This window comes from Aethalodelphis obliquidens, unplaced genomic scaffold (assembly GCF_003676395.1).
Source record: "Aethalodelphis obliquidens isolate GAN/ISIS:26980383/991018 unplaced genomic scaffold, ASM367639v1 scaffold6, whole genome shotgun sequence".
In the NCBI taxonomy this organism is placed as follows: Eukaryota; Metazoa; Chordata; class Mammalia; order Artiodactyla; family Delphinidae; genus Aethalodelphis; species Aethalodelphis obliquidens.
In genome coordinates, this window is record NW_020837950.1 from 3,019,731 (window position 1) to 3,031,924 (window position 12,194).

The 12,194-nt window shown below is 42.8% G+C and overlaps 1 protein-coding gene across 5 annotated transcripts in view; it reads left to right on the forward strand.

Annotated features, from left to right (window-relative positions):
• Window positions 1–12,194, forward strand: part of LNX1 (ligand of numb-protein X 1) — a 199,445-nt gene that overhangs the window by 161,267 nt on the left and 25,984 nt on the right. For all 5 annotated transcript variants that reach the window (XM_027102935.1, XM_027102936.1, XM_027102933.1 and 2 more), the window contains one exon: window positions 517–888. In XM_027102935.1, the coding sequence (XP_026958736.1) occupies window positions 517–888 (372 nt within the window). The remainder of the gene's footprint in view (window positions 1–516; window positions 889–12,194) is intronic.

The following is a 12,194-nucleotide window of genomic DNA, read 5'->3' on the forward strand; positions in this document are numbered from 1 at the left end:
CCCTCTCTCCCTCTCTCTCTCTCTCTCTCTCTCTCTCTCTCTCTCCCCCTCTCCCTCTCTCTCTCTCTCTCTCACACACACACACACACACACACACACAGTAGTGGGGCCTGGAAGTTCCAGTACAGGTGATCCAGGGAGAAAAATTCATCTGGAGATGTTTGGAAAGAAAATGCCAACTCAGTTTGATTTAAACAGCAGTTTAATGTAATCATTAATCAGAAATTTTCTTTTCTTCTTTTGCCTTTTCCCACTTTTTCTTCCTTTTCCTCCCCCCTTCAGCTGAAAAATAAGTTTAGCAAGCAACAGAAAGGAGGGTTAGGACTATACTCAGGGAAACCGGGTTACAGGTTCTGTTGGAAGATGGGGGTATTTGGACGGAGAAGAAGGTGATAGAGCAGAGTGGTCCTTCAGGAAGGGCCCCAGTGAGTCTGTGGGCTGGGCCTTTGGGGCAGGTTTGTGGCCGGTGGCGTGGACGGCTCGGTCGCTGCAGATTCTGAGGTCCCCTTGCCCTAGGTCAACGGGATGGACATCGGCAACGTACGGCACAACTATGCCCTGCACCTCCTGAGGCAGCCCTGCCAGGTTCTGTGGCTGACGGTGCTGCGGGAGCAGAAGTTCCGGAGCAGGACTGATGGGCAGCCCCTGGACACCTACGGGCCCCGGGATGACAGTTTCCACGTGATCCTCAACAAAAGCAGCCCGGAGGAGCAGCTTGGAATAAAACTGGTGCGCAAGGTGGACGAGCCTGGGGTGTTTATTTCCAACGTTCTGGATGGTGGCGTGGCAGACCGACACGGTCAGCTGGAGGAGAACGATCGTGTGTTAGCCATCAATGGACACGACCTTCGGTACGGCAGCCCGGAAAGTGCAGCTCATCTGATTCAGGTGGGTCACGGGTCGTTACAAGATCCTAGTCAGCAGTTGCCAGCATGATTAGGAACACTCGTCACCCTGACCCACCTACCCTGTTACTACCCCGTGTGACGTACAGTGCCTCCCTTTCGAGGAGCTGAGGGTGGAGGGCCAGGGAGGAATATTACTCCAGCAAATGGTGTGTCTTGGGGTCATGGCCATTCCGTTGGTGTTGCCAGTCATCCAGTCTTGACTGCAGGGAAACACATTGGGCGAGGTGTTGCAACCCCACCAGGTTAAGATCACTCAAGGTCAGCGGGGTTGTGTCATCCCTGTACCTAGTATGATAGTCATAGACTCAGGGTTCACTTAGATGTGTTCTGGACACTTCCAAGACATCTGGTTGTACCAACTCCTGTAAGAAGCTGTGCCATGTGCCCTCCAGGGATCCTGTGGACAAGAAACCACTGTAGGATTGGCTAAGGCTGAGCCCTGTCTCCATGGCTGAGTCCGGCCCCCTTCGAAAGCCCGAGGGAACTCAAATATGAACCTAAGGAAGTCCCCCTATAGGAGAGGCATACAAATTATCATTAGTCAGGCAAATAGAGCTCATGATAGCCTGACATTAGTTCAAACTAATTCACTCTCCTGACAGACGCGATGTTACCAAGCCCCAGCATGCATCCTGTTGACTTTGGCTGGGTCACCATGAGTTTTTCTTTTTGTTGTTGTTGTTGTTTTTCATTGAACTATAGTTGATTTACAATGTTGTGTTTCAGGTATACAGCAAAGTGATTCAGTTTTACATATATATGTATAATTTATTCTTTTTCAGATTCTTTCTCCGTATAGGTTATTACAAAATATTGAGTGTAGTTCCCTGTGCTATACAGTAGGTCCTTGTTGGTTATATATTTTATATATAGTAGTGTGTATATGTCAATCCCAAACTCCTAATTTATCCCTCTCCCACCTTCCCCTTTGGTAACCGTAAGTTTCTTTTCTATGTTTGTGGATCTATTTCTGTTTTGTAAATAGGTTTATTTGTATCTTTTTTTTTTAGATTTCACATATAAGCGATATCATGATATTTGTCTTTCTCCGTCTGACTTACTTCACTTAGTATGATAATCTCTAGATCCATCCACGTTGCTGCAAATGACTTTTTTTTCATTTTTTTATGGCTGAGTAATATTCCATTGTATATATGTACCACCTCTTCTTTATCCATTCCTGTGTCAATGGTTACTTAGGTTGCTTCTGTGTCTTGGCTATTGTAAACAGTGCTGCAATGAATATTGGGGTGCATGTATCTTTCTGAATTATAGTTCTCTCCAGATATATGCCCAGGAGTGGGATTGTAGGATCATATGGCAACTCTGTTTAGTTTAAGAAACCTCCACACTCTTCTCCATAGTGGCTTTACCAATTTTCATTTCCACCAACAGTATATATAGGAGGGTTCCCTTTTCTCCACACCCTCTCCAGCATTTATTATTTGTAGACTTTTTGATGATGGCCATTCTGACTGATGTGAGGTGATACCTCATTGTAGTTTTGATTTGCATTTCTCTAATGATTAGTGAGGTTGAACATGTTTTCATGTTCCTGTTGGCCATGTGTATGTCTTCTTTGGAGAAATGTCTATTTAGATCTTCTGCCTATTTTTTGATTGGGTTATTTATTTTTCATCATGAGTTTTTCTAATGTTCTCTGAGCTTCCAGCTTTATTCCTAGAGAGACAGGCTTTGTTCTGGGCTCTTGTATTCTAACCCTTTAATCCACTTCATTTAGCCAAAATGTATTAAGTTTTTGCTGCTTGCCTAGCCCTGGATTAGGTGCAGAGAACAGGGAGATGATGACCTCTTAGGCTGGTCTCCCAAAGGAGTCCACAATCTAGTAGAGGAGGTGGACTTTTTCTAAATGACTGCCATGTGGTGTGACAGTGTGTAATGGTGAAATTAAGTATAGTGCTGGTGTAGACAAAGGAGAGTGGGGTTTTTTTTGGGTTTTTTTGATGTTGTTTTTTGTTTTTTTTTACTGAGATGGGGTCTAGAAATTCTTCACAGAGGAGGAAAATCTTGAACTGGGGTTTTGATGGATCAGCAGAAGTTCTCTAAGTGCATGAGGCAGGGAGGGTCATTCTAAGGAGACACAACACAAAAGAATGTTTCCCCAAAAGCCAGTTAGGGAAATGGTTAACATCTGGAGAGTGGTATACATTTTAAAAGCAGCAATAGATAAGGCAAGAGTGGTAGGCAAGGGCCAGATCATGTAGAGTTTTACAGGCCATGATAAGGAGCTCAGACCTTACCCCCAAGGCCATGCGGTGTCATTGGAAGGGTTTAAGAAAGGAAGTGACATGACTTTCTAGGAAGATCTCTCTAGAGGCAGTGGAGAGCTGATAGGAGAGGGGCAAGACCAGAGGCCTTGTCTTAAGATGCGTTTGCAGTTATCTGGCACATCACGTCAGCTTCCACTTAGTGACTGAAGTATTAATTCTTCAAGTACAGACAGAGTCAGCAGCAGTAGCTGACTGGTCCTTGTACCAAGTTCCATGGAGGATGACATTCAGAAGACAGAGCCTACTCTCAAGGACTTGATCATCTCAGTACAAACACATCTCCCTACCCTTGGGAGCTCTTCCAGGTGTCGGCAACTCTTTTCACTGTCGTATGTGTGGTATCTTATCCCTCTCTTTTGAGGAGAACCAAGCATCAGATGAAATTATTGCCATTTTAAAGGTGGAAAGCCTGAGGCAGAGGGTGCAAGGGGACTTACCCTGCTTACTCCATCCACCAGGACAGGAAGTACATGTGGTGCTTTGGTCCCCAAGCTGGGACTTTTGATGGTGCCCCAGTTCCAAGGTGATTCTTAACCTGATGGCCATCCATCTGCCCTGTGGGGCCTGAGGTCACACCCTGTGGAGCCGGGGGAGCACAAAACCAGAGTTACAAGAGACATTTCCCTTCTGCACTTTATGCCGTCTATTCCCAAGTTCACATGCCCAGCTCCAACTTCTTTGAACACCACACTTGCATAGACAGCTGCCTGCTTGGCATCTCCATGTGGCTGTCTAAAAGGCATCTCAAATTTAATGTCCAAAAGTGAACCCTTGACTTCTCCCCGCTCCACCCCTTTCCAAACCTGCTCTTCCCCTCAGTCTTTCCTCACCTCTAGAAATGGCACCGCCATTTTCTCGGTTCCTTGGACCAAAAAGAATCGTTACTCTTCTGCATCCCCAGCCTACAATTCATCTCTCACCAACTCCATGGCTTGGATCAGCCAGGCCACCATTATCTTTGGTCTAGGCCACTGCAAGAACCTCTTAACTGGTCTCCTTGCTTCCATATTCCATGCTCCTCGCCTCTCTCTCGACTCAGCAGTTAGAATGACCACTTTACAGAGTCAATTCCACCATGTCGCTTTCTTGCCCTCAGCTCTCTGGCGCTTCCCAAGGCACTCAGATTAAAACTCCAAATCCTTACAGTGGCCTGCAAAGCCATGCTAATCTGGTCTTTAGTTGTCTCTGCAACCTCATCTTAAGCAGATGGGGGAGAATTTCTGGTATTCTCCCCCTTGTTTAACCATGCTCAGTCACACTGCCTTCTTGCTATTCCTCAAATATTTTTAAGAACTTTCTCAACTCAAGGCTGGTGTTCTTGCTGTCCCTCTGATCAAAAGACTCTTACAAATGTCTATAGAACTCCTACACTTCACTCAGGTCTCTCCTCAAATGTCACCTCCTCAGAGACACCTTCCCTGACAATCCCACTTAAAGTGGCATCTCCCACCCTCAATTCTGTATCCCCTAATCTTCTTGATCTTCTTTTTTTGGCCATGCCACACGGCTTGTGAGACCTTAGTTCCCCAACCAGGGATCGAACCCATGCCCGCTGCATTGGAAGCGCTAAGTCTTAACCACTGGACCACCAGGGAAGTCCCTAATCTTCTTTATCTTCTACCAACAAATTATTGTATTATTACCTGCCAATCTAGCATAGTATAGTACAGTAGAGTATTATATCTCAAGCACTTAGAGATATGCCTGGCAGTAATAGGCACTCAGTAAATATTTGAATGAATAAGTTTAGTCAAATTATAAAAATGTATAATTATATATAATTCACACATTAATCCCATCTCATAGGGATATTTTTTGTCAAACCATTTACTGAAGAACAAGCACCAAATCCACTTTTACATTATTTGTCCCCAAGGTAGGACTCTACTTGTTGTCGCCTTGAATTTGCTCAGTTATTATTGGTTGAGCACCTTCTAAGTGCCAAGAGGTGTGTAGTACAACGGTGAACAAGACTGACACAGTCCTGGCCTCTTGGAGCTTGGAATACATTCCCACCTCTCCTCAAATACAATTAAGTCAGCACTGAGCAGGTGGTGTAGCCTGTATGTGCCAATGGGTGAGAACAGGATATAGACAATGTTTTTGAAAATATTAATCCATGGAAAAGGAAAAGCCCTTGGTTTTTTCTTTGTGAAGAAACTGCACTCTAAGCATGATTTTCTTCTTAAAAAGCAGACTCTTGGGTGATCAACAGGTTTTTTTTCCCTGTTACACTTGTCAACTCCCTCTGCAGGTCAGTCAGTGCAGCTCACATTCTGAAGATGATCTGCCAGCTATCCTTCCCCGTAGGTGAAAGAAAAACTCCCTTACTCACGTCACTTGGAAAACTCTTGATTACATGTGACATTCTACTTTTGTAGATTAGTAACAGAAGAGGAAACTATTTTTTCCCTGAGAAAGTTAATTTATGAAATAAAATCTTGCCTAACAGTGGAATTTCCTAAACGATTCTTCTGCTTACCAAACAAAGCCAGTGTGCTTTATAGGCAGAGGAAGAGGAGGGAGAAAAAAAAAAAAAAACAAGCTAGGGCAAAACTAGTTGGAAAAGAAATGGAAAAGGTAGAATGCTGGGCAAACTCAGTTAAGCCATCTCAAGCATGAATTTTATTTATGAGATACTCGTAACACACACCAAGCTGGGGCGATTAAACTAAGTGCCCTTCAAAAGCTGAGACTCAAATTTCCAACCAATCCGTGGCTGCATTGGCCTTGTGTGTCCACTGCATGAATCATATTTGCCTTACAAAGAAATTCCCAAACAACATGTCCTTTTGGTCATGTTTTCTCCCACAGTCCCACACATTCTGCCTTTTTCTACATTATTTCGGGGAAAAGTTATTACAGAGAAGCCACAACTGTCTTAACTTTGACCAGCTTTACATATGTGGAGCCCTAACCTTGGCTCACTCAGCAGCAGCCCTAAGGGCCAGGCTCCAGAGTTAGACAGATGGAGAGTTGCACTCCTCTCAGAGACAAACGCGATGGAGACAGAAGCTTCAATGATGGGGCAATTGCCTTATTTAGCAACTTAGTACAACTTTATATTTCTCCCTTGTCAATTTAAGCTTTTTGACTAAAATCTCTCTACGAGAGTTGTTGAACTGTCTGGTGTCATACCTAAAATAATAGAACAAAGATATGTGGGCCAAAGGTTTGAGACCCTAGGGGGGAAAAAGACATTTCAACATCCCAAACCTGGGAGGTTCCACATATATCTACGCAACATTCAATATGAGAATGATTTCTGCTGAGAATTATGCCTGTTTTGAGATGCTCTCATCTACCTGCAGTTATGGATCAGTGAATTCATATTTAGGAGTTCAAATATATACAATTAATAAATGAAGAAAGCAATGATGGATTTCAAATTTGAGTATCTCTTTTTTGTGCCTTTTTTTCTTAGCCAGCTTCCCAGACTCGATGCAGAAGTTGAAATAATTCAAAGCCATTCGCAGAGGTTGTGATACAATGGGTTTTTGTTAATACTGGCCTGTGTGATTTTTTTTTCCCCTCACATGAATTAATATTTAAATGAGAAGTTACTTCACCAAAGAACAATTGACAAGCAGCTTCTTCAGACTTTTTAAAAGAATGTGATAGGCCTTTAGACAGAGTCAGAAATTAAATAATGGACTACTCCATTGCCTACATTTGTTCTAAATACGTGATTCCAGCTCATGAGTTCTGGGGCAGAACTTTTGTACCCTGGAGCCAGTAAGAATGGCCAAGAAATAAGACCTGACAGTTCTGTGTGTATGTGTGTGTTTTCTAATAGACTAGCACAGCTAATATAAAATCAAATCCCTATCTAAACAAATTTTCTTAATGCAGTATGGTAGTAAATTTAATGCACATAAGACTAAACAGTTTTTTTTAATCTTAAAAACATTCTCTTGAGCTGAATTCTTAGAGTCCAAATGATTTTTATATAGGGCTCCAAATTCCATGCATTCATGATTAAAGCATGACTTGCAAAACTGTTCAGCCTTTCGACTCAGAATTTTATGAGTGAATCTCCTGCCCAGCTACACTCCAAATATTAGGAGACCTTGAAACTTCGCTACCCTTCTCCAACTCTCATATTCCCCTACATGATTTTGTTCTGTTTTTACCACGGAACAGAATCAGAGTAACTTCCAGATACCATAAAAGAAATGGTGTTTGAGAACTTAGGTCATTCCGCTTACTCAGGAATTAATTTCTTATTTTGAGCTTGTCACTGACATCTGTACGACCCTGTATAAGTCAGACTGTCATCGTTAATTTCTTAGCACTTACAAGATATGCTTCTGGGAACATAAAGATGTACCTGGAGCTAAAGTCTAGTGGGAAAAATAGATCAAATTGCTGTCTCAAATCTTCTTTTCTACCCTTGTCAAATCCTAAGGTCCTATTCAGCACTTTTCCTCAAACCCTCCTTAATTTCCCTTTTCCTTTGCCAGATTCTGGTCACCCTTAACTCACTAAAGGAGCTGCTGCCTCTCTAGAGAAGATACAATTCTTTTCAGAATGTACCAGGCTCTATGTATGCCAGGTGCTAAAGTCTCGGTGGTGAGCAAGTCAACACACACCAGATTTGCTTTCACTAAGCTCATTTTATAGGGACTAGCAACAAACAGCACACCATCAGCTCATCCTAGAGTTGTAATTCTGGAGCCCTAACTTATTGCTTAGTGAGACTTTTTTTTTTTTTAACATTTTTTATTCAAGTATAGTTGATTTACAATGTTGTATTAATTTCTGCTGTACAGCAAAGTGATTTAGTTATACATATATATTTTCATATTCTCTTCCATTATGGTTTATCACAAGATAATGAATATAGTTCCCTGTGCTATACAGTAGAACCTTGTTGTTTATCCATTCTATATATAATAGTTTCCATCTGCTAATCCCAAACTCCCCCATACCCCCTCCCCCTTGGCAGCCACAAGTCTGTTTTCTGTGTCTGTGAGTCTGCTTCTGTTTTGTAGATAAGTTTATTTGTGTCATATTTTTGATTCCACATATAAGTGATATCATGTGATATTTGTCTTTCTGTGTCTGACTTCACTTAGTATGATAATCTCTAGGTCCATCCATGTTGCTGCAAATGGCATTCTTTCATTCTTTTTTATGGCTGAATAATATTCCATTGTGTATATATACCACATCTTGTTTATCCATTCACCTGTCGATGGACCCTTAGGTTGCTTCCATGTCTTGGCTATTGTGAATAGTGCTGCTATGAACATAGGGGTGCATGTATCTTTCTGAATTACAGATTTGTCTGGATATATGCCCAGGAGTGGGATTACTGGATCATATGGTAATTCTATTGTTAGTTTTTTTGTGGAACCTCCATACTGTTTTCCACAGTGGCTGCACCAACTTACATTCCCACCAACAGTGCAGGAGGATTTCCTCTTAGTGAGAGAGATTTCTGTTTCTCAAATGTTCTCTTGCTCACTGGCAGGACCATTAGGCAAGGGTTTTGTTTCTGTACCTCATTGTGCAGTATGTTGCCATGTCAACAGGAATGGCTGACAACTTTGTTATTTTTCTAGCATATCAGTGGGTAACCCTGTTCAGATGCCTCCTGTTGTCTGTATTGCCAGGTAGGGTCCGTGTGCCACATGTGATCTCAGAGCCAGGTTGCACTGCTGTGTTGTGTTTCACAGCAGCGTCTTGAGAGCTTCCCTGTCATCTTTCAGTTATGCAGTAATAATGAAGACAGACATCTATGGAGTTCTTGGCTCCATAGAACATAGAGACAATCCCTGTGCACAAGTGAAATGGCAAAATGGGAACTCCATCAGTGAGGTCCCAGGTGCAGCTGGTCCATCCAAAAAAAGTCCCTGCTCTGATGGTCAAACCAGGATTTGTCTTCTAGGTCCAAATCTCATACGCACACCCAACTCAGCTTTTTTACAGCAAGTCATCAAGAGTTCATCAAGTTTTTGTGGGGACTTGAAAACATGTTAAATAGTGAAGAAACTAGGAATACTTGACCTGGAAAGGAAAAGAGATCAGGGGGGACAATGAGAGCTATTTTCAAATAGGCTTGTCACATGGAAATTGATTTGGGGTTGCCCGAGAGGGCATGCAAGGGAAAGACAAATTTAAACTCAACCTAAGGACAAACTTGCTAATTAGTGCTGTCTAAAAAACTTGCTTATTAGTGCTGCACTGCCTTGGGATACAGTGAGTTCCTTGTCATTGGAGGCACTGAAGCATGAGCTGGGTGACAACACGGCAAGGATTTTGGAGTGGAATTAAAGCACAAACTACAGAGGAAATGTTGGATTAGATGATGTCTGCCATCTCTTCCGTAGCTGTGGCTTCCTGGCTGTGTGCAACCAGTGCTCCACAGTTCCCTGGGGCTTGGTGAGCACAAGATAGATGAACTGAAAATGATACTTGAGCCCTAGCTGGAAGGGGAGCTAAAGTGGGGCAGCCCCCAAAGGTTCAGGAAGAACCATCCCCACAATTAAAGCTAGGCTGTCTCACTCTGGGATCCTTGGAAAAGAAACCAGTGGAGAATGCGGATGCAGGATGAATTTTTTTAAAGAAATGGTCATTAAGACCTCTGATGCTAAGGCCTGAACCAAGATGGCAGAGTAGAAGGACATGCTCTCACTCCCTCTTGTGAGAACAGCAGAATCACAACTAGCTGCTGGACAGTCATTGACAGGAAGACACTGGAACTCACCAAAAAATATACCCCACATCCAAAGACAAAGGAGAAGCCACAATGAGACGGTAGGAGGGGTGATTTTGCAATCACAGCAAAATCAAATCCCATAACTGCTGGGTGGGTGACTCACAGACTGGAGAACACTTATACCACAGAAGTCCACCCACTGGAGTGAAGGTTCTGAGCCCCACGTCAGGCTTCCCAACCTGGGGGTCCGGCATGGGAGGAGGAATTCCTAGAGAATCAGACTTTGAAGGCTAGTAGGATTTGATTGCAGGACTTCGACAAGACTGGGGGAAACAGAGACTCCACTCTTGGAGGGCACACACAAAGTAGTGTGTGTGTCGGGACCCAGCGGAAGGAGCAGTGACCCCAGGGGAGACTGAACCAGACCTACCTGCTAGTGTTGGAGGGTCTCCTGCAGAGGCAGGGGGTGGCTGTGGCTCACTGTGCGGACAAGGACACTGGCAGCAGAAGTTCTGGGAAGTACTCCTTGGCATGAGCCCTCCCAGAGTCTACCATTAGCCTCACCAAAGAGCCCAGGTAGGCTCCAGTGTTGGGTTCCCTCAGGCCAAACAACCAATAGGGAGGGAACCCAGCCCCACCCATCAGCAGTCAAGTGGATTAAAGTTTTACTGAGCTCTGCCCACCAGAGCAACACCCAGCTCTACACACCACCAGTGCCTCCCATCAGGAAACCTGCACAAGCCTCTTAGATAGCCTCATCCACCAGAGGGCAGACAGCAGAAGCAAGAAGAACTACAGTCCTGCAACCTGTGGAACAAAAACCACATTCACAGAAAGATAGACAAGATGAAAAGGCAGAGGGCTATGTACCAGATGAAGAAAGGAGATAAAACCCCAGAAAAACAACTAAATGAAGTGTAGATAGGAAACCTTCCAGAAAAAGAATTCAGAATAATGATAGTGAAGATGATCCACGACCTCGGAAAAAGAATGGAGGCAGAGATCGAGAAGATGCAAGAAATGTTTCACAAAGACCTAGAAGAATTAAAGAACAAACAAACAGAGATGAACAATAAAATAACTGAAATGAAAACTACACTAGAAGGAATCAATAGCAGAATAACTGAGGCAGAAGAACGGATAAGTGACCTGGAAGACAGAATGGTGGAATTCACTGCTGCGGAACAGAATAAAGAAAAAAGAATGAAAAGAAATGAAGACAGCCTAAGAGACCTCTGGGACAACATTAAACGCACCAACATTCACATTATAGTCGTCCCAGAAGGAGAAGAGAGAGAAAGGAGCTGAGAAAATATTTGAAGAGATTATAGTTGAAAACTTCCCTAACATGGGAAAGGAAATAGCCACCCAAGTCCAAGAAATGTAGCAAGTCCCATACAGGATAAACCCAAGGAGAAACACGCCAAGACACATAGTCATCAAATTGGCAAAAATTAAAGGCAAACAAAAATTATTGAAAACAGTAAGGGAAAAATGACAAATAACATAAAAGGGAACTGCCATAAGGTTAACAGCTGATTTCTCAGCAGAAACACTACAATCCAGAAGGGAGTGGCACGATATACTTAAAGTGCTGAAAGGGAAGAACCTACAACCAAAATTACTCTACCCGGCAAGAATCTCATTCAGATTCGATGGAGAAATCAAAAGCTTTACAGACAAGCAAAAGCTAAGAGAATACAGCACCACCAAACCAGCTGTACAACAAATGCTAAAGGAACTTCTCTAAGTGGGAAACACAAGAGAAGAAAAGGACCTACAAAAACAAACCCAAAACAGTTAAGAAAATGGTCATAGGAACATACATATCGATAATTACCTTAAACGTGAATGGATTAAATGCTCCAAACAAAAGACACAGGCTTGCTGAATGGATACAAAAACAAGACCCATATATATGCTGTCAACAAGAGACCCACTTCAGACCTAGGGACACGTACAGACAGAAAGTGAGGGGATAGAAAAAGATATTCCATGCAAATGGTAATCAAAAGAAAGCTGGAGTAGCAGTACTCATATCAGAGAAAATAGACTTTAAAACAAAGACTATTACAAGAGACAAGGAAGGACACTACATAATGATCAAGGGATCAATCCAAGTAGAAGATATAACAATTATAAGTATATATGCACCCAACATAGGAGCACCTCAATATATAAGGCAACTGCTAACAGCTATAAAAGAGGAAATCGACAGTAGCACAATAATAGTGGGGGACTTTAACACCTCACTTACACCAATGGACAGATCATCCAAAATGAAAATAAATAAGGAAACAGAAGCTTTAAATGACACAATAGACCAGATAG